The 22791-nt window shown below is 42.9% G+C and overlaps 1 protein-coding gene across 5 annotated transcripts; it reads left to right on the top strand.

Annotated features, from left to right (window-relative positions):
* Positions 1-1678: 1678 nt before the first annotated feature.
* Positions 1679-22077, top strand: DNAJC27 (DnaJ heat shock protein family (Hsp40) member C27). 5 transcript variants are annotated; one of them, XR_014000111.1, is made up of 8 exons: positions 1679-1935; positions 5593-5675; positions 8392-8461; positions 12595-12759; positions 13397-13519; positions 15492-15652; positions 18354-18536; positions 18642-22077. XR_014000111.1 is itself a non-coding variant. In XM_081156045.1 (7 exons), exons 1-7 carry the CDS (start codon positions 1849-1851, stop codon positions 18484-18486), a joined length of 813 nt encoding a protein of 270 aa, XP_081012171.1. In that variant the 5' UTR covers positions 1710-1848; the 3' UTR covers positions 18487-22076. The 5 variants fall into 5 exon arrangements, 2 of the variants coding, with proteins under 2 accessions (XP_081012171.1, XP_081012170.1); XR_014000112.1 differs by having other exon boundaries at positions 1749-1926; positions 18642-22067; XM_081156045.1 differs by having other exon boundaries at positions 1710-1926; positions 18354-22076.
* The last annotated feature ends 714 nt before the right edge of the window (positions 22078-22791 follow it).

Raw genomic sequence — 22791 nt, 5'->3', positions numbered from 1 at the left:
TTATGAGAATTTCAGCCTTTATTCACTGTCTTCCTGCAGTGCATTTGAGATGTTTTAAGCTTTGTGGGAACACAAGCAATACCACCTCTGCCCTTGTAACTTACTGCAAAATTGGCAGCCATTCGTTTTCAGGGCACTAAATAACAATTTATCAAGTTCTATTTATCTTCTGTAACTGAAGATATTGACGCAAAAAAAAATTACAGTTCCTTTTAGACTGATTTTTATCAAGCAGATGCTTTTCTTATCCCTTGGAATGAGAGAATATAAAAGTTACGTTAGAATTCATTATTATCTGACTGTCATGTTGTCGGCTACAGGAAAGGTGCGAACAGATGGGGCTAAGTTTGGGGGTGAGCGGCAGGAAGCGGAGGAAATGAAGAGCTTACAGGTGCCGTCACACACACCTGGACAGAGCTGGGGGAGCTCAGGAAAGTCTAGCCTGAGCTTTCCTGCACATTAGAGCTGCATAACAGAAGAGTAAGGCCTAACCTTAAACCCATCTTGACTTCAAATCGACTTTTTTTTTTTTTTTTAAATGAGAGCAGCGGGATTCAGATCTTGCCTAAGGCCTGTTGATCCCGGGAAGGAATGTATCTGCTGAAAAGGACTCCTTGCGGTTAACTGGATCCAAATTCGTAATCCAGAGTCTAGCAGCCATTGTTTACATCCCCCCCCCCCCCACACACACACACTGAGCATATGAGGGAAAAGTCACAGCCGGATCCGTCAGGCCCCCTCCACCGGGATCCCGCCCCAGCAGAACCTCGTAAAGCAGTTCTTGGAATCTATTTGGACCAGTGGGCTGAGACCCGCCCATTCTATCAGAACTAAGCAACCATATCCTCATTTGCATACTTACCGACCAATCGTAATGCATGATTCCAACCAATCAGGACAGTGCTATTTGGACCAATTAAATTGTGAACTCTTGGATCCCTTATTTGCATAACCAGGGACCAGTCGGGGCGAGGGCAACTTTTTTTCCCTGCCTGAGCGGACCTCTGGATGTTCTGCGGGAGCTCCTTGTGATTTTCACGGGAGGCTGCATTCCCAGTTTGCAAAGTTCACTGGAGTCAAGTCTTTCCTTTTTCTGCACCCCAGACTGGGGACTACTTTTGGCATTGGGCTGGGGGCAGAGACCTTTTGTTGACCTGCCCCTCTTCCAGAGCCAGGGCTCCAACTTCCCCATTTCCCTGGCTCCAGGCTCTGCCTTTTTGGGACCCAGAGCTGGGGAAACATAATACTGGAAGGTGAGGGGTGAGTGGCCCGGCCACTGTGGACTGAGGAATCCAGAAAACAACCCCAAACGGACCATGGTCTACCTCGAATTTTTATCTTGCTGAGCCTTGAACTAATTAAGCCATAATTCCAGATACACCCAGCAGGAAGATCTGCCCTAAACAGCCTATAAATTTCTACCACTTGGCAACGAACGTAATAAATGCCTATGTCCTGGCGCCCCTGGGCATAAAGCCGCACACTCCACGCAGGGTAAACCCAGCCAGCCCCGGTGGGCGCCTGCCTGCCCGGGCACACGGCCCGGCCTCCGCCGCCGGACGCCAGGGACCAGGTAACCACAACCTCCTCTCCAAGACCTGGTGATGACGTCACGCCTCCCTGTTCTAGCATCGCGAGACTCCCCCCGCCCCCTGCCGCCGCGCCCCCCTCCCTCCCTGCGCTCCCAACCGCCAGGTCCGCGGCCGCGCAGCGCCGGGGATGGCGAGCCGCGGAGCCCGGGCCGTGACGCCAGCAGCGGTTCCGCCATTGGACGAGGAGGCCTGAGGGACGGGCCGGCGTGGTGAGCGGGCAGAGGCAGAGGCGTGTGGCCCCGAGAGAGCGAGGGCAATGGAGGCCAGCGTGCCGAAGCGGAAGGAGCCTGGCAAGTCCCTGCGCATCAAAGTCATCTCCATGGGCAACGCCGAGGTGGGAAAAGTGAGTACTGCGCTAGGAGGGGCGGGACCGCCGCGCGGCGGAGCGGCGTGCCGATTGGCTGGGCGGGCGGCCACTCAACAGCCGCCTCCCCGCCCCTGAGAAGGCCCGGGTCTCCTCCTGGGGGACTGGCTTCCTCCAGGAAAACTCTCCTGACCTTTTTGACCTTTGGGTTGTCACCTCCTCCACCGACGTCACTCTCCCTAAGAAGGTGCCTTCTGTGGCCCTTAACCCTTGGATGCATTCCACAGAGAGTATGGAGGCCTAGATCCTAAGGTCAGACCGTCTGCTGCGTCCAGGTGACCCATCCAGGGCTTAGAGGTGGGGAATAAAAGTTTAGTTACCCCAGGTAGTGCTTGGGGGCCCAAGGGAACTTACTGGGGTACGTGTGAGGATTGGGGATTTGTAAAATGTCTCTCTGCAGACCTGGAGCCCAGAATTCAGCATTTCAGTCGTAAGAGAGCATAACTGATGCTGACATGTTTAACTGCGAGATGCGATGGACGTCGAGGAGCCTGTGTAACCTTGCTTTGCATGCTTGTTTTGCTTTTATTTTTGGTAATGTCACCACATCTGTTCTCTCAAAGAAGCCTTAGTTCCACTCTCAGTCCATGGGGTATCAAGCTAAAGCTCTCTCATTGGGGGGGGCGGGGGGGGGGCGGAGGTCTTTCCCTAAATGAATTATAAGACCGCCTCCTCTTTGCCCAAATTGTCTCCTGGGTAAGTGGAAGCTGTTGGTTAAGGACCTCTCAAGTTCATCAAATTAGTGACAGAGACAGGATTAGAACCTGGGTCTTCACTCTCCCACTGCAGAGCTCTTTCCATGGTTGCATGCTGTCAAAATCAACTGGGAATAGGATCTCCATGTTAAAAGAGCTTGCACGTAGGTAATGCTCATTAAATGTTTATTAGTGTCTTTATTTCTAGTTAGCAGCATTTTACTACTTATTGTATCAGTGTGTATAAATGGAAGTACTAACATAGCATTTACTGAAAGTCAACATTTACAGAACGTCAGCTATGTGCCAGGCATTGAAAAGGAAAGAATAAAACGCCTCTAGAAGGTCATGGACTAAATTGGCAAAGTGAGCATGCATCACTTTTGTAATTTTACTATGCTTAATGGGGCAACATTAGAAATAGCCCAAAATACCCAGTGTCACTATATTCATTTGTTAGTACAATTAGATAAGAGAAAGAAATAAGATAGAAGTACTGGAAAGAAGAAGGCAATATTATCATTATTTGGTAATATATGGTTGTTTATCTAGAAACCCAAAGATAATTACCTGAAAAGCTATTAGTAACAAGAAAACTCAATAAGGAAAAGCTAATATACAAAAATTAATAGCTTTACTATATAAAGTTATAATTGTTTGGAATATATGATTAAAAACTATTTTAATTTACAATAAAAAGCCAAAATAAATGCCTAGGTTTAAAATTGAGAAGAAATAGGTAGGACCTATATGAAGAAAAATTTCAGACTCTACAAAGGGACATAAAATTACTTAGGTGAATGGAAAGATATTTCTCCTTAATTAGGATCACTCAGTATTGTAGAGATGTTAATTCTTTAAAATAGTACACAAATGTAATTCAATTCCAGTTACATTTTCAATAGGGTTTTTCTTCAGCACATAACAAAAGATACTAAAATCTTTATGAAAAATTAAACATGAAAATAACCAAGAAAAAATTTTTAAAAGACTCAAAGCTGTTAAGGTTTTAATTGGAAGTGCATTAAAAAAGAAAAGTGCCTTAAAAATCTATTTAAGAAAAATAGTGAAAGCAAACAAATTCAATTTATGTTATTTAACTTAGCTCCTAAGAGCCTAAGGACCAGGAACCCTGTCTCTTTGTGTTATTATTTTAATGTGTATCTCTCTCTTTTTTAAATCCTCACCAAAGGGTGTGTTTATTCATTTTAGAGAGAGGAAGGGAGAGAGAGAAACACCAATCCCTTGCCTCCCAATGCGCCCCAATTAGGGATTGAACCTGCAACCTAGGTGTGTGCCCTGACTGGGAATCAAACCTGAAACCTTTTGGTGTCTGGGGCGACGCTCCAACCATCTGAACCACCTGGCCAGGGCGTAATGTATATCTCTTTAAACACTCTGGACTAGTGTTTACATAGCGTATAGAGTTAAAGGACTTCCAGGCCCCTTAATCTCATGAATAATTTAGAAAAAGACTATATTTTTCTAGTATATTGTGAGAGAAAACATTTGTGAAGTGCTTTCAAGCTATAATGTGTTGTTAAAAGTGTAGCCTCTTAGTGGTAGTCACTCCAAAGAAGTTTTTCCTTTAGTTCACAATGAGCTCATTAAGTCCTTTTTATAGTAACTGTCCTATTTAATTTAGATTGAGGTTCATCAGGAAAGGATTTGAGCAGAATAAACTCCATTATCAGCACTTCAAGTAAATTATAAGCTTCATGAGTGCTAAGGATTATTATAAATATACAAGTCATTTTAAATTGGTTTCTCATTGGCACTGAGCTAATTCTGTAAAAGTTATAAAGAAGTAAAATACTGGCCCTTGCCTGCACATAGTTTGCTGTCTAGCTGAAGACATAAGGTAAATATACACATGTGAAAAGGCGATTAACAGTGCAAGGCAGTGTATGACTGATGGCAAATGCAGGGCGTATGTGGATGTCATAGTGTACATGCGAAGTGCTGGAGGACTTCAGATGCAGACAAGAGCTCTTACGACTCGCATGCTCAGTTTGAGCTGGCCCTTAAAGGGTAACTGAGATTTGAAAAAACGAGGGAAAGCATGTTCTAAGTAGAAGGAAAAGTAATGGCAAAAGTCAGGAAGTTGGGTCCTGCGAGTTTTGCAGAAATGGAGGGTTTATGTAGAAGGGTTTAGACAGAGAAGACAGATTACGGAGGACCTTGACTAACAGACAAAGGAATTTGGGTTTGAACTCTTGGTGATGAGAAGCCGCTGAAGATTTCTGAGTTGAAATAATGTTAGTGATGTGCAGTACTGGCTGAAGTTGGGAGGGAAAGGAATCAGAAAGACCAAGAAAGAAGTTCCTGCGGTTGTCTAGGAGCAGATGATGACCTAAACCAAAGGGTTATCAATGGCAGCTGGAATGAAGAGAAAGATGGAAGAAACATTCACAAGATTTAGAAAGGCTCAGAATCAAACATGACTTTAATATTTCGATCCTCTGTGACTGGGCAAATGGTAGTATTATTAACAGAACTAGGATGTCAGCAGGATGAGCTGTTTTATGTATAAGATTAGTTTATTTTTGGACTTGTTGAATTTGAGGTAACAGCAGGACATCTAAGTAGAAACTAGTCTAACAAATATTTGGAGGTGGGGACCTGGTCTTGGGAGGGAGGTCAAGGCTGGACTTAGATTTGTTGAGGTATTATTGAAAGTAGAAGGGGTCTTCAAAGAAAAGAGCTCAGAGATTGAGAACTAAACTAAAAGCGTACCCATATTTGATACTAAGGGGAGAATTTAAAAATAATTTTTCTTTAACATCTTCACTTTTAGCATTTGTTTCAGTTATTTTATACCTTTGGCTTTTAAAAATGTTTTCTTATAGTGATGAATGAGGAAACCATATGAAGAAATGTGTTTATTTTATGTATGTTCCCAGAGGATATTTACTGAAAGCATGTATTTTCACTTTTTTAGAGCTGTATTATAAAGCGCTACTGTGAGAAAAGATTTGTGTCTAAATACCTTGCGACAATTGGAATTGACTATGGAGTTACAAAGTAAGTATGTCATTTATTTGGGCTTGTAAATTACATAAAAATTCACAACTCTTCTAAAATGATGTCTTAAAATAGAGCTTCTGAAGCTAAATCAGGAAAGAATAGAAATGAGGCCTTTGCAGATATGTGGAGATTGTATCGTTCGTCACTATCAGTTCATCACTGAGCACACTGTCCTTGCCAGGCCTTGTGTTAGGTGTAGGGCTACAGTGTGGAGCGTGTCAACACAGAGCCGAACTGGCACGTGTCGCTTTGCAGGAAGCTTGTTTCTATGGAAGGAGGTCCCGTTAGCAGGTATGTTGTTAGAGCATTTTGAAACATTCTCTCTGAAAAAGTCTAAATATGACGTGGAAAATTTTCTACCAGAGAGCTGTATTGATTTGTGATCTTTTTTTAATTTTTATTTTTTTTAATCCTCACCTGAGGATATTTTTCCCATCTAAGAAATGAGAATCACCATATTATGCCACAGAACTGTGATTTATTCAACACTCTTCTATTTCTGGCTGGGATTATTTTTGGAGAAGATGGTCATCCCATGGAGGAGAATATAATTGACAGAAACCCAACTCAGATGAACTCAAGCAAAAAAATAAAAGGACATTAGTTCACATAATCCAGTTACACAGATGTAGCTGGGCCTCAAGATGACTGGAACCAGGGACAGAATAAGCCAGATCATTTCACTACATCTCTCTCTACCTTTAGGCTTTCTCTGCACAGCTGCCAGCAGCTCTCAGGCTCACATTGTAAATTTTACTTCCAGAGAGGGAGCAAAATTAATATTCCAAGTTTAAAAAACCCCAGGGAAGGTTTTGGTTGTCAGGTAGGGACAGACGCCTTTCCCCAACTCTGCTGTGGGATCACTGAGAACACAGCAGAGCCCTTCTGCATCACAATTGGGAGAAAAAAGGGGCAGAGGAGCACTCTTTTGGCCCATTAAAATAATAGATGCCCATTCCACCTGTCCTGTTTTCAATATGGTGAAGCTTAAATTTCAGTATGCTTAAGAATTACTTGTAGACTTTGTCAAAATGCAGATTCCTAGGACCCGCCCACTAAGATTCTGATTCCCTGGGTCTGAGGTGGGGCACAGGAGTCTGCATTTTAACACCCTCCTCCCCCAAAATCATGAGGCAGGTGGTCTTCAGGCCACACCTTGAGAAAGCACTGCCTTTCGGTAATGCCTTGCCATTTCCCTTAAGGTAATTTTCTCTGGCTTCTAAATTAAGTTGACCTCTTTTGAGTTTCAGCGTGTGAACACACTTGTGTTACTTCCTGACTTTATATACTTCAGTTCCATCCCTTCTCAAATGCTCTCTCTTTAAAGTAAAATTTCTAATATAAATTATTATACCAGATCTCCAGATGCCCTCAAACTCTTATTGTTTTGTTTTATTTTGCTGTTCTCACACAAATATGCCTCTTAAACTTGATGCGATATGGTAGAGAATTCAGCAATGAGGAAATCATGATAAGATGTTTAGTGCTGGTTTAAATATACAAGTAATAGAAAACAACCATGGGAATTCGGGTTTCAGAACTGAAAGTAGATGTTGTAAATTTGGACAGAGAATAGTAATAAATGAACCAGAAGATAGCAGAGGGACAAGGGGCGCAAGTGCTGATGTCCGTGTATTCCACAGGAGGGAGTCGTACCAATGCTGTCTCAAACTGAAATGTCATTTTCAAAAAGACTCTCATTTGTTAATTTATTGTCAATAATCTCTATTCTTTTACCTTAGAGGAATCTTTTGGGAAATAATATTTCTGTGGTGAGGATACACTTATATTTAAGCTCAATAATTCCTCCTAATTAGCTTCAGTTTCTGTTTCTTTTTCTTTTTGTTAAATCCAATAAATGTAAATTTTATGCTTTCTATTTTAAATTAGTATACCCATATTTATTAAAATTTTTGCATATTAGTCTTATCTACGCATAAAAAAAGCCTGCAGTGATTTTTATCTAGATTAATAAAGGTTTTTTCTGGGTGACATGATTTGGGTTTACTTTTAAGCTCTCATCTTTGTATTTTTCTTTAGTGTTTGAATTACTTATAATGTTTTATTCATTTATTTTTCAGTAGTGATCTTCCTTTAAAAAATATTAGAAGCAAATATGCTATGATGTTAACAGTAGTTAATTCTAATATGAATGGTGGTTATTTCCCTTTTTGTTCTTTTCTCTGTTTTCAAATTTCTGAAAACATTGACTATTGCTGGTACTGGAATGAAGATTACAAGAAAATTAAACAGATGTTAATAATATAATATTTGTTATTGTTCTGCATGGTAACCAAATATGACCAGTAGTAATTAAGATGTCTTACTAAGGGAAATGAAATATTTTGTTTTCCTTCATCTCAGACGCTCCTACTTGTCCCAAATCAATTTTTCTTAGTACCATAGTAATAGCCACCATTTGTTAGTTAAGGAGTGTGGACTGAAGTGTCTGAGGAACCTGAAGGTAAATGAGAGCACTAGTTCCAGGTGGGTTCAGTGTTATTAAAATAAGGAGGCAGGATTATCTGCCCAGTTGCTGTCTCCTGTTGTAAAGATGATCTGGAATAAGAGGAGGCACTAAGGAGCTCTTTTAAATCTCATACACATATGCTTTTGAAATTTATAAATGACAAATATTTATAAGTGACAAATATTAATGTGAATGCAGAAACTATGACCTCCTTTGGGATTTTTTTTCATTTGAACATTTCAGGGTACAAGTCAGAGACAGAGAAATCAAAGTTAACATCTTTGATATGGCTGGACACCCCTTCTTCTATGAGGTAAGAAAACCGTTTTGAGAACACCTCTATCCAATATTCTCAGTGGTTGAGGCGAAGATCCCGAATTATCTGAAATAACCCATATTCAAATCATGTGTGGAAATAGGTAAATGTAGCTGGTGGAAGACATTTTACCCTTCAAGGGACTGTGCTTTTTACTTTGTACCTGAGCCCAGGATGTGAAAGGATAGTTACATTCATACTGGACTTAAAATTCAGCCCTGTGGCCTCTTTCGCAGCAGGGCGCTAGTGATTGTCCCGCCTTCGCCTCGGCCGTGTGAGCCTCTCCCAGGGGGGACCCCACTTGCTTTACTTCCATCTGTTTGTCACTCCTAAGCTCTCAAAGTGAATCTCAGGGCGGTTGTCTTTTGTTTTGCCTTCCTTAGGTTTTCCATTTTTCCTACGGAGGCTTTTTCTCTTTTTTCATTTGGCCCTTTACTTCAGTTCTTGTCTTCGTTATTTCCTTCCTTCTGCTTGCTTTGGGCTTATTTTGTTCTTCTTGTTCTAGGTCCCTAAGGTGGGAGCTTAGATTTTTTTTTTTAATCCTCACCCGAGGATATGTTTGTTTTTTAAAAAAATGATTTTTAGAGAGAGAGGAAGAGAGAGAGAGAGACATCGATGTGAGAAACATCAACTGGCTGCCCCCTGCAGGCTGCCCTACCGGGATCGAACCTGCAGCCTGGGTGTGTGTCCTGTCTGGAAATCGAACCGGCGACCTTTCGGGGCACTGGCCAGTGCTCCACCAACTGAGCCACACCAGCCAGGGCTCACCTTGCTTCTGAAGCAACATACACTGAGTTTGTTCTTGTACAAAAGAGCCTTTCTAATATTTGTTAATTTGTTCCTGTCCAGGTAAAACATTTTTTTTATTCCTGCCACAGCTAGACCTATCAGTATCCTTTGTGGATAAACTCTAGTTAGCTGATAGGGAGCTGCAAACTGAACACACCATTCCAGATAGTGTCTAACCAGGGAGAACACTGCACTATCATTAGACACTACCCTTCATAATGTAACCTGAAATTGCAGTACCTTTTTTTTAATAGCAGCTCATAAAAGCGGTCATGTAATTAACAGCAGCTCCTGAAATCATCACTTCGGAAGATGCTTTTCTCCAAAACAGGCTTGATCACTCCTTTTTATCAAGTACTTGCTGTCTGTAGCTGAAACCCTCTTTTTTGGCAAGCCCAAAGCCATCATCTTCTTTCTAAGCTTTAGGTTGGCCGAAGTATACCTTTGCTCAGCATATACCTCGTGAAGCACACACGGCCATTGTCATCCCCGGCGTCCTCAAATCCTTGTTGCCTGTCCTCCACTGAAGCCTCCCCTGTCACAGTTCTCTTGACAGGTTTACCCGAAGGGCCCACTGAAAAAGGACAGTCTGCTTAGTATGTGAGACAACAGCCTCAGGGGCAAGTGTCAAAGAGAGGACCGCCAAGGGAATGGTGGGGCCTGTCTCCACCCACCAGTCGTGCTTCCACTGGGGTTTATTGGGGTGAGTTAGAGGGTCCATAGAAACTTTCTGAGTGATTAACAGCTTTTTCTAATCTACAAACTAGAAAGTTCACCATCTTTGCTTTAAGAATCAAATAATCCCCCCCGAAAAAAAGAAGAATCAAATAATCCCAATTCTTGTAGCATCCTATTTACTTAAACTCTGGCTGTAGCAAGTCTGCCAAGACTAACATTAGAAAGCTGTTTGGGAGACCAAAATAAGAGAGTTGTAGGTGGCCACTGAGAAATCTACTTTGGCCTTGTCATTTTACAGATGAGGAAACTCAGGCTTGAGGTAATAAAATCACTTAACTCAAGATGAAGTCTTTTTTTTATAAACAAACCTCCCTCTGGACAACACAATCTGTGTTTTGAAATTCTTTTCCACGTTGGCCTCTATTTTGTTCTCTGCCATTCCACATTCAGCCGTTTGACTAAACAAACATGTATGTCTTAGATCTGTACACCTCCCAGGCTCAGCGGGTGATACAAATATGGGTGCATCAGGGTGCCGCCTTCGTGGCACTGAGTCTGGTGGGGAAGACAGTGGATGTGCTACTAACTGTAAGACCAGAGAGGAAGTGATTTGAGCACCATTAGAAGTACGAGATGCTGCGGTGTTCTAGGGATTCAGAGGTTACCTTCTGTCTGGCAGGGGTAAGGAGTCGGATGGCGAGCAGCAGGGCAGAAAAACTTCATGAAAGACAGGATTATAACTGGGCCTTGAGAGGTGGAAGATACAGAGGCGCCGTTTCCCGATGGAGTTAGGAAGGCGTAGCGTAGGTTGGGGGATGAGAGATTATCCAGTTTGAAGTGTGGGGAGCAGCAGGAGAATAACACTGAGAAGTTGGTCACTCATCAGAAACTTTTAACGTCAGTTAAGAGAGTTGGAACTTTGGGGAGCTGGTTGTGGAGAAACACTCGAGAATTTTTGAGCCAGGGTTTTGAAAAGATAAATATGCACAGTGTATAATGGTGCTGGGGAGATTACTTAGAAGGCTCGTGGAGATAATGTTGGCAGTGAAAATGGGAAGGAAGTGACAGGTGCAAGAAGTATGGCGGAGGTGGCTTCTACAAGACCGACGGAATCTGCTGAGCCAAGGAGAGGAAAGAGCGAGGTTAGCACCAGGCTTTCAGCCGAAACGACTGAGTGGCCTGCTGCTTTCATCGCTGGAAGTTCAAGAGAAAGAAAAGTTTAGGAAGGATAAGTTAGAGGGTTTCCTGTCGAACATATTGAAGAAAAAAGAGGGCCCAGGACACCATTTGGGGCATTTTGCTGGCAGGCTGGAGTGAGGACCATGGAGAGAGGAGGAGTTGGTGAAAGAGAGGTCAGTTAAGAGCCTGGGGAGTGTGTTATATGGGAAACAAGGCAGCGAAGTTTCAGGAAAGAAGGAAGGGCCTGCTTTTTACTGCTGCAGGCAGCTAACAACCATGAGTGCAAGGGAGAAGACGCCTGGTTTCTGTCACTTTAAATTCTTACTGATTTTGTTGGTTTTAGTTTTAGGGAATAGCTTCCTATGTTTCTACTAATTAATAGGCACTTACATTCTAGGTCCAGGTGTCTATGCTCAGAAAACTCCAGGCACTTCATGCGTGATGAGTATAAAACACCTTTATTTCTTACTACACATCCAGTGTGTGTCTGAATACGCGCTGGAATACTTTGCAAAGAATATATAATGCATGGCCTCTGCCACTGAAACCCCAGATCTGTCAATGCTACATCTCACCCGCGCCACCTATCATTGCCTCTGCCACTTGAGCGTGCCCTGTACTCCAGGCCGCCTCTTCCCAGAATTATAGATATGCCCCAGGTGAGTAAGTTGCCATTTCTGATGAAAATACCAAAGGAGGACAATCAGAATGAATGAAAGGAAGGAAGGGAGAAGGTGCTGATACACATGGTTTTCTGGGCACCATGTGGGTGCTTTGCCTCTTCATCTCATTTACTCTTCATAGCAACCGTGTGGAGTAAGTAGTAGTATCCCCATTTTACAGATGAGGAAACTGAGGCGCAGAGAGGTTAAGTGGCTTGCCCAAGATCACATGATAATCATTAAGTGTGAATCCAAACCCAGATCTGACTCCGGAGCCTGTGCTCTTTTCCATTGCATTACACCAAGGCTCTGAGTGGGGAGTCTGAAGTTGGTACAGATCCAACCATAGGGAAACCTGCCTAGCATCCTTGGAGAGTTGACTTCGGGATGTGATGTCTAAATGGCTGTACCTATTGCTGATCTCTGTGTCATTTTTGCCTTAAGCTCTTCTTAATTGTCCACTCACTCTCATGTTCTTCCTGAGAAGAACTTTATGTAATTTGTATTCTTTTAAGGTCTGTTAACACTTAAAGATTGACTGCCTCTGGGGAGTAGAACTGGAGGTGAGAAGGGGTAGGGGAGGAGGCTGGACTTTCCATTACAAGCCCTTCTGAACTAACGGATTTTTAAAGTCGTGTTACTTTGATTTTATAAAAAAATCCCCTAAAGACCAGTAGATACTGAGATATGACAGCAAATACTGTGAATACACCAAAGAACATACTTTGCTAAGTAAATGACTGTGAGAGATACTTTTATAAAATCACAACCTCTCCTCAACTTGCTATTTCAGATTATGTGCATCTGTTCTTTTCTGTGAAGGTACGAAACGAGTTTTACAAGGACACACAGGGTGTGATGCTGGTCTATGACGTCGGGCAGAAGGACTCCTTTGATGCCCTGGATGCGTGGCTGGCAGAAATGAAGCAGGACCTCGGACCCCATGGGAACATGGAAAATGTTGTATTTGTAGTGTGTGCCAATAAGGTAACTGCTTGGGAATGGTACGCTCAATTTTCTAGGTTGATTATGGCAAGAGGGCAGCTCTGAGTTTGGGAGAACAGATGAAAAGAAAAGAAAAATTCCTTATTTGGTAATATAGGAATCAACAACTTCTCAGAACAGGTGTCCCTAAAACAAGAACAATAAAAATAACAGCCTGTTCTATCAGGGTTTTCACCCAGTTTTGTGTCTGGTGCCGGACATATGTGGGGAATGGTACTGGTGACCGAGCAGGGGAGGTAGACCCTCACTATCACACTCTGGTCTGATTGGAGGAGGGGTGCTAGTTAGGTGAAAAGTGGACTGTGTGGAAAGGGGTGAAGAACAGACCTGGCCCCTGGAGTGTGTCAGCTGTAATGAAGGCAGCTTTCAGGGGTGACCAGCAGCAGTCCTCCGGGGATGAAGTGGGGAGTGCGGGAAAAGGCACTTGTTTTGCCGCAGAAAATCAGTCCCCAGTCAACACTGGTGACTGGTTTGTCCCTTTGGTCCTGGTACCTTTATGTGCTAGTGCTGGCATTCATTTAAGAATAGTATTTGCTTAGTAAAGGATTGACAGGCCTCATTGGGCTCCTCTGGTGGGACAAAGTGGGACTCTTCTCTGCCCCTCAATTTGCTCTTTCAGATCGATTGTACCAAGCACCGCTGTGTTGACGAAAGTGAAGGGCGTCTTTGGGCCGAAAGCAAAGGGTTCCTGTACTTTGAAACTTCAGCGCAAACGGGAGAAGGAATTAATGAGATGTTCCAGGTAACCCAGCATTTTGTTGTTTCAGAATTTGTGTCAAGGCTGCCCATGCCAAATTTTAGTTTAAATTATGAGAAGTGAAAAAGGAATTTCTCATTGGAATAAGCTCTTCCTTTTCAGAAGCTGGTGAGAGAAAGAATATGGGCATGAGTATGGGTGCATGTGTGATATCTGTCTGCTGTCTACTTTAGACCAGACCTGGCTGATCATCAGACTGACTTGGGGAAATTCTGCAAAATACAGGTTGCTGGTTTCCAGACCTGCTGGACGCTTAATGTTTTGATGGAGCTAGGAATCTGTATTTTGAAAAAACTTTTTAGGTGATTCTGATGATTATCAAGTTTAACAACACTTATTACACACTTATTTAAGTGGGACAAAGAATTCCTTCCAGAACACCTTTGGTTACATTTGTATGCATAACCAAATGGAGGCGTTACTCTGGCAGAATTGCCTTGCCATGGCTAAGATAACCCTGTGCTGTAGCCCTGGGGGTGCAGTCAGAGAACAGGAGACGGTCACTGCAGAATCCTGTCAGTCACAGAAAAACTAGGTCTCACCAACCAAGTAGACAATAGAAGGGCGTATTCACATTGCAACCTGAATAGATGGTCATTTTTTAAAATTTACTAAACTTGAATAATTTAAAGGGGAGGAGGCTATTTAAATACTAAGTTATAAAGTCAAGTCAACTCTTGATGATCCATTTGGAAGTAAGTGGTGGGATGAATAATGCATTTTTTTCTTATGAATATATCTGATATTTTGGGAATTTTTAGCATTTCAAATAATGTAGCTATACTGTAAAGAGTTGTTCTTAATTATTGAGTGGGATTTTGCTTCATCTTTTATGCTGAATTTTCTCCTCACAAGCTGTCACCCCTCCTATTAGAAGACAGGTTTCATCCTCAGCTGACAGGCGGAATTGGGCATCAGTAGCTTCTATTTCAAGACCAAATAAGGCTGATGTTGGTTTGCCAGGTTTCTCTTTTTTTGCATACATAGACCTTTGTGGGTCTGTACCTATATATGCGCAATAATAATTCTTAACTATTTGAATAGTGTTTTATAATTCTGGAGGGGTTTACATATTTCATCACATTTAAGACTGAACAATGTGTGGCAGGTATCATTCTCATTTCAGGTAGGAGGGCACCTAGATAGTAGTGATTTGTCCAGGAGTTATAAACAGTAACTGTTAGAGGTTAAATCAGAACTTAAAAGATGTTAGTTAATTCTCTTTTGGTCTCTTGTCTCTCATGAGATGTTAGCACCCGTTCTTATTCCCACCCCTGTGTATAATGTCTTTTTCCCCCCTCCAGCTGCTTTCAAGAGTTTCTCTTTCTCTTTGGTTTTCAGCAGTTGTACTATGTGCCTAGGTATTTTTCAGGAAATTTGGGGAGATTTTTTTTAACCTTTATTTCTTCATATACACACACACACACACACACATATATGTATAAGTGTGTGTGTGTATATACATATATATATGTATGTATGTATGTATATATGTCATACTCACACTCTCTTTTCTTTCTGGGACTCCAGCTATATATTGGATCATTTGCTTTTGTCCCACAATGCTTGAGGCTCTGTTTATTTTTATTCCATTTTTTCTCTGTTGTTTTGTTTTGTTTTGTTTTAAGATTGCACAGCCTCTATTGCTCTGACTTCAGTCTGCTGTTAAATCCACTGAGAGAATTTTTCAATTCAGCACTTTTCAGTTCTGGAATTTGCATTTGGTTCTTTTGTGTAGTTCCCAATTCTCTGCTGAGATTCTCTATCTTTTCACTCATTAACAGCATAGTTTCCTTTAATTCTTTGATGGTATTTTCCTTTACCTCTGAAACACTTGCTTTATTATGAATTTTAAGAGTTACTAGAATATATTAAAATCCTTTAAGCTGATGCTTAAAAGGAATTCTTATTTTCGCAAAATCATTTTTTCTGAGATATGTGTTTTTTCTTTTTGCAGACATTTTATGCCTCCATAGTTGATTTATGTGAAAATGGTGGGAAACGTCCTATCACAAATAGCGTTGCTAGTTTCACCAAAGAACAAGCAGACACAATTCGCAGAATTCGGAATAGTAAAGACAGTTGGGACATGTTGGGAGTCAAACCTGGGGCCTCCAGGTAAGCAGTGCTCTGTGATATTAGTGCTGAGTTACATTAGAGAGAAAGTCTCAAGTGTCAAAATTGCAGGTACAATACATCTTCTTGTAATTGTCTAGAAATATGAAGATGTGTGGAAATACATTAGATTACTTAATAATGCTCTTTTACTTAATTAACTGAAGACCAAAGAAACAACTTTGTCTTTTTGGCATTCATTTGTTAGCAGTTGCCTGATGTGGGAACTATGTAGTGAGACTAAATACATTCAGTAACCTCAGGAGTTAGTGGTAGAATGGTTCTTGACCCTGAACACTGTGTGTGTGTGTGTCTTTCTCATCATTTTCTCTCAAAAAAATCCTGCTAGTTCCTCATCTGTGTGTATTTATTTTATTTTATTTTAGCCAAAAGAATTATTTGGGAGAAAAAGAAACGCAGTCACTACTCTTGTTGCTTATGCAAGAATAAATCATTGGTCACCTCGACTTCCAGGCATTACTAGAGATGCTTTAAAAAGGAAGGAATTCAGATGACCTCATGTATATAGCACAGAGTTAATTGGTATCTTTCAAATGTCCTTTTAGACTTCCATGGTCTAAAAGGTTAAAAGGACATTTAGACTTTCATTCTAAATTCTTCCATTTCATCCTCAAGGGATACTGGCTCTAAAACTAAGAAACTATTACTTTACTTATTAATTAACTTTGAACAATATTTATTATGGAAAAATAAACTTTGGTTTCTTATTTATTCACTGTGGTTAATTGGAATCTACCAGAATTTATAGGACCTCCATAAGTTCCATGCCGTTAACCAATAGAAACACGTACTTTTCTTACCTTTTTCCTCTGGGTATAGGAAACTAATTGTGTATGGCATTGAGCACATTTAGGCAAAACCTAAAAATAATTTTTTAAGTTATAGACAGTTTTAATGTTTGTTCAATGCTGTTTACTATTCTTGAACTTTAAGAAAATCTTCATCTTCAGTAGAATTAATATATCTCTTATACACTTTACTCAGTCCTGTCTCTTCAGAATTCTTTTGACAGTCTCCCCTGCCACCAGAATTCTTACAAAGCACTCTTAGTGCAGAGGACCAGGCCTCACTACTAACCCCCTGTGTACATGCTCCCTCAGGAAGCAGAGTGGCTAGAGGGGCCCTCCCAGGACTCACTCATGGGAATAGAGAGGATGCTGAACCTGCCTCAGAGACAGAGCCCGTTAGGGAGAATGTGATTCTTGTTAGCTAATATCAAAATGATCTATGTAGAAAACCTACATGCAAGATTAAAACAAGAAAATGCAGGACTCCCTAAGAGCAGAAACCAGAAAAAGCCTTAGAATGTATATTCAGGACACAGAGAACTGTTAACATGGCCCTGTGACCTCTGTCTCTCTAAGTTGACACAAGACTTTATGTCTCATCAAGATATCAAAGACCACATGCCCCTAATTTGCAGAGCCAAACTATCAGTCCTCCTGATAAAAATTAAGGAGAAAAGAAAGCTAGGGCATTCGGGAAAGTACCATATTCAGGCTTATGGGATAAGGGAACCCTGAACTACAAAAGGAAGGTGGAAGGTAAAGCCGTCTGGGAGAGACAGAGCCAGACTCTGACCAGGGTCATGGCTGGGGACTTAGAACCCTCTGAAGGCCTGACACCTGAGGATAGTGAAGAGCAGGCAAGGTTACAGGGACAGCTGGTCCCCGAGCCCCTCCCCACTAGTTCCTGCTCACTGAGGACCTCAGAAACCTAAAGATCTCCCCTGGAGCTCTGCTGGTCTTTGGAGAAATATTCATTGTTGCTGCTCCTTTCTTCTCCGGATGATATTAATTTTTCTCTTGTCTCAAGGAGCCACTGTAACTCTCAGGTACCCCTTTCCATGCCCCTTTCTTGGCCATTGGTGTCACCCTCTTCCCCGGGCCTCAGATTCCCCCTGAAACTGGAACTCGTTCCAGCCCTTTTTCTTATATTTTATCCACCTGTCTATCTGGCTCATCGTCTGCTTCTGCCAATTCTCTCTTTATATTACCTCATTTATCTTCCACAGACACCGTATTGAAACTCACACGCCCATGCTTGGGTTATGGTAACAACCTCCTACCTATCTCCTAACTTCAAGAAACGGCGCTCGCAGCACCGTTTGCCGTGAGCTGCCTACCACTGTTACTGTTTATCAAGTCTGGTTTTCTGTTGTTCTGCCTTCATGGCCTTTCACTCACTGGCCCTGCTCCCTGGCCTACTTGCTGTCTTGTCCTTCCCAGCACAAGTTCCTCATGGAGCTGCACGCCGTGCCCACGCTCTGTTCTTAGCCTCTGCCAGCTCTTTCCCTGTTGCTCTGTATTTCCCCACCCCTGTGTTAATCCCCAAGCCCCACCTTTCAGAGCTCTAGTCCAGGGGGCCTGCCCTGACCGCCCCATGGCCTCATTGCTCAATCAGTAAAGACTTGCCAAGTGGCTGCCAGGTGCCAAGTCCCGTCTGTTTTCATCTGACCCTTCCTTTACTGACTGTTTTCTTAGTGTTTATATATTCATTTTGCATTTTATTTTTTCTACTTGTATGTTATATATTATTTGTTTGTTTCCTAGTCCCACCTTTGGAAAGGGTAGCAATTGTTTGGGACATGCTTACTGCAAGAGCTGTTACGTTATCCAAACAGCTGAACGCAGCACGTGGGGCGGACCCTGTTTCTGACATCGAGCTTTGCTCCTTCTCGTAGGGACGAAGTCAACAAAGCGTACCGGAAACTGGCCGTGCTGCTTCACCCTGACAAGTGTGTGGCTCCTGGCAGTGAAGATGCCTTCAAAGCGGTTGTGAACGCCCGGACAGCCCTGCTGAAAAGCATCAAGTAGGAAGTAGAAAGAAGAGTGTGGGGCTCAGTACAAACAGACTTTCCCTGGAGGTAAAGCAGCCAACGTGGATTTTCCTCCACAAAATCCCACTGCTCTTTTCACTCCTGTGTTGTCATCTGTAAATCAGTAATTCCAGTGCCTGTTACCATTCACAGAGAGAAATGAACCAAGAGAAGACGAAGAGAAGAGATCCAAGCGCCGCCTGTGCGCCGTAGCTCATTCCATGTTTCCAAGCTGAGATCAAGGGCTCCCTTAGGCGCCTCGCTCAGGAAAGACCCCGAGGTTTCTGGAGGGAGGAACCCCTGAAAGTTTGGTGTGACCTCACAAGCAAGTTGCGCCTTTTAGAATGAGTTCCTTAGGTGGTATTTTAACCATCAATCTAAAATTAATGAACTCTTAGCAGCCCTTTGGAAGTTTGTGAAACAAAGCGATACAATTCTGAGCTAAGCAGCCCCTTTATGACATTTAGTCTGTTCCTTTCTCCAGCCACCAGGGGGAGAGATGAGCCAGTCCTAAGAATACAAGCAGCGGCGGCCACACTTCTGAGTGCAGTGACTGCTGCTAGTCGTGCCCCTGGATCTGAGGCCTCTCCCTGGCTGTGGAAATGGGTGCTGGTTGCTGTAAGGAGCATCATCACCTAGGAGTGAGGACTCAGACCCAAGACAGCTGCTGCTGCAGTCACACTGGATTGTGCACACATCTCCAGAGGCACGGGAGCCTGGCCTGGCACGTTTGATGCCTCAGGAGAGCCCTCCATGAGGCTTATGCCTTCTCTTGTTTCTGCATCATTTGCCACAGACAGGTGGGAAAGGCAGGGGTCCTTCTCAACAAGCCAGGCTTCCTCTTGGCTTCCTTGTCAGCGTTAGTTCCCTCTTTTTCTCCGCTCTTGTTTTCATACACCGCAGCCGCCCTCATGTCCCTCTCCTTGAATCCCTGGCTTCCACCCACTGCCTTCTCCATCCTGTCCTACAAGCCTTGACCTGAGCCTGGTTGACCAGAGGCCAGTGTGGATCCTTTGGGTGGTGGTAGAGGGAGAGATCTTAAAGCCTGTGTGGGAGGAATCTTCATAATTTTGCTTGGGTTCCACATTTCTGAATAGTAATATTTTAAACTACAGATTATGAAACTTAATGTCACATAGAACAATCCATTTTTCTGCCATAGTCTCCTCAGTCTCTAAGGGATGGGTGAAGGTCAAGTGTCAGGCCTGGCCTTCCTCTCAGAGCTTCTACACCGTTCTCACTGGGTGGCTCATCGCCTCACCACTCATTATGATGCTCATGTTTTTAGCTGTGACCACTCTGCACTGATTAGGACTTTACGGTACCTGAAACAGTACTGTCTGTGCATTTTAAACAGCTATCCCATATTGATCACCAGTTAGCATAGCTTACAGCTAAGGAGAAAAGCCACTTTTATTTAATTCACGCCCATTTCAGTCATGTGGATTCTTACCCTCTCAAAGCAGCTTCATTCTGTGGCTGCCCTTGGGCTGCATGGAGCTTGTTGTGAGGAAATCAGAGCATCTTTTCTAGTCTCAGTTCTCATCTTGGTGAGGATGAAAATTTCTTTTTTAGGAATTGAGATCTGAGATAACTATTTCTTGTGAGATTTTCCTCTGGCCTTTTAATTTGAACTAACTCTGGGACTGCAGAGCTCCAGCCCAAAGTTCTTCTGGACCTAAATGTTGCTTAAGGCCTTCATCCTGCCTACAGTAATTGAACATCGATCTGTTCCTGCTACAGAATTTAGGAGTCGTATGGATGAGGGATCATGCATGGTGGTGTCAGTGCAAATTGACATGACAGCTCACGGAGCATGTAGCCTGTATAAACAGCTGGTGCCAGTTTTTATCACTGGCATTCAACACTGGGTCAGTCACCTCATTTAACTGCAGTGCAAGTGTGCTGCTGAGCAGGTACAGCAGAGAGTTCTTTAGGGCTTCCTTCCGTCCCCTTATGCAATGACCGACTTGTTGGAATTTAGCCTAATCTTGATTCTTAGGTCTTGGGACTCAGTTCCCAGCACCTCACTGTGACTGTCAAGGATGGCCATGTACTCCTTCATTATGGGAAAGAAGGGAAAACAGTGGCGCTTTGGGGTCCTGGGATTTTCCTGACTCCCATAATTCTTGAGTAGAATATCAAAAGATAATGAAACATGATCTGCAATGAAAAGGCTTTTTGGTATTAACTCCATACAAACTTTACAGACGTCTGTGCATCCATTAACTTAACTTCTTGGTGTAAATATGCCCTTTGTAGTTCAACCTTTAAATTATTCAGCCAGTTAGGGTCTCAGAATACACCAGTGAGAACACCAACTGGCAGAGTAATTTCAATGGCTAAAAAATTTTTTTGTAGAGAATCTTGTTTTTAAAAAAGGAATAAAAAGCTTGAACAGCTATTATTAATTCCACACCTGAGTCACCAAGAATTAAAACTTTTAAAGCTCGTTAGAAATCCCTGGAGGCATTTCAAATTAACCATCCGACCTACCCAGGCCCTTTAAAGTGCACCCGCTTTGTTCCGTGCCCCCCTTTCCTGCCCCCTCCGGATCGGTGTTCTCAGCTGTCGGCTTTGCTGTGACTTCAGCATCGTCATTTTACTTTATGTAAGCGTGTCCCGTGTTTTGTTAGTCTGTCCACTTATAAGTCCAGACTCGGGTGTTGTGCTGGACCCAACACAAACTGCCCCTATTCCGCAGCTTCACACGATTCCTCAAGGCTCACGTTTACCTCAGGAAACTTGCTCTAGTGTGTTCTCAGCATTGCATTCTCAGCTGGTCAGTATTTCTTTATGCCCATAAACTAGTACCTAGTTCACGTTAGTTAAGTGAGCCGTAGATAAGGCAGCTGAATTCCTGAAAGAAAGGCCGAGTGGGTGGCGGCGGTGGCAGCGAGGCTGCTCCTCGCAGAGCAGTGACTGTCTAGAGGGGAGGGTGCGTTTCAGCTCCGAGTTGGAGAGGGCAGAGCTGTGTGCACACTGTGCTTGACAGTGACAGTGCCCTTCCCAGCAACTTCAGTGGGCACTGGAATGTCACTCCCTTCTCCACTGCACTCCAGCTCACTGAGTCTGCCAGGAATTTGGTAAAACTTTTGAAAATGACTTTAGCTGCAAAATAAAGCTAACCACCTTCCATTGCAAGTTCTGCAAAGTGGAAAGAGGTTCATACTTCTTGTGATTGGTATTTAGCACAATTGTAAGACACAGTTAATTCTATTTGTACATTGGTTTTTTCATTAAACATCTCTAGAGAAGACAGAAGTTTAAACCGGTGATGTGGATACACTGGCTTGTGTCTAGCAAGCCAGGGCAGTCTCGAGCTGCGCAGTGAAGGCCCTGTGGGTGAGACCACTGCTTGGACAGTTGGACACTTTGGTGGCTTCCTGCATCGGTTGGTTGCCCTTTGACTGTGAATGCAGAGTTTCTAAACAAACCTTTTGCTCGTACGAGGTAATTTACATATTTGCTTTTTGTTGAAATAACTGAAGATGTTAAATCTAACAGTTGTTTATGTCTTGTATAGAGAGTGTCATATGTATTTAAGTTGTGTATTTTTATAAAGTAAAGCCAAATATCAAACACTGGTATGTGGGCTGCACTTATTTCTTGAAACATTGGTCTTTAATGTAAAACACATTAGTCTAGAAGCCAGTCTAGTCCCTCACCAACTGAGACCTTAGCTAAGAATCTCATTTTAATAATGCAGATCTTAATTCAGTGAACTATCTCTGCACAACTAGAACCCTAAAGTAGCAGACTGTTATGAACCCAGAATTTGAAAGTGGAAAGCCTAGTAGGGCCAACCCACAGAAGGCAGTCTATATCCTAAGGCTTCCAATCCATCCAGTCCATCTCCGAAGGCTTCCAACAGGGCCTTTAATTTTCATCATGAAGGACAGATGTTGCCACTCGAGAGTGTCCACCACTCTTTTGGGGAACTGCTCTACCTTTATACCGATAACATGTTCTAAAGGGGAGCTGCCAAGTCCTCCTGTGTCCCACCCTTCCCCCTGGCCACAGAGATTGGTCCATGAGACAGGAAATGTCACCCAAGCTGAACCAATTGGCTCTCTGGAAACAAACTTCCCCTCAGGAGAGGAAGACAGAGTCTGCTGATGTTGGCAACTTTGATTGTAACCTCATGGAAAAATTTGAGAGAATGAAGCAGACATTCAGAAAGAGACAGTCCTGATGGCTAAGACTTTCCTTCCAGCCCACGAGGTCTTCTGAACTGGTGGTTCTTCCAGCCCGTCAGCCGCCCCAGAGCCCTTCCAATAAATCTTCCCCCTTCTGTGCTCTG

Source organism: Miniopterus schreibersii (assembly GCF_964146895.1).
Source record: "Miniopterus schreibersii genome assembly, chromosome: 13".
Classification (NCBI taxonomy): domain Eukaryota; kingdom Metazoa; phylum Chordata; class Mammalia; order Chiroptera; family Miniopteridae; genus Miniopterus; species Miniopterus schreibersii.
Note: the sequence above shows the minus strand (reverse complement) of the source record. Positions and strands in the feature narration are given on the sequence as shown.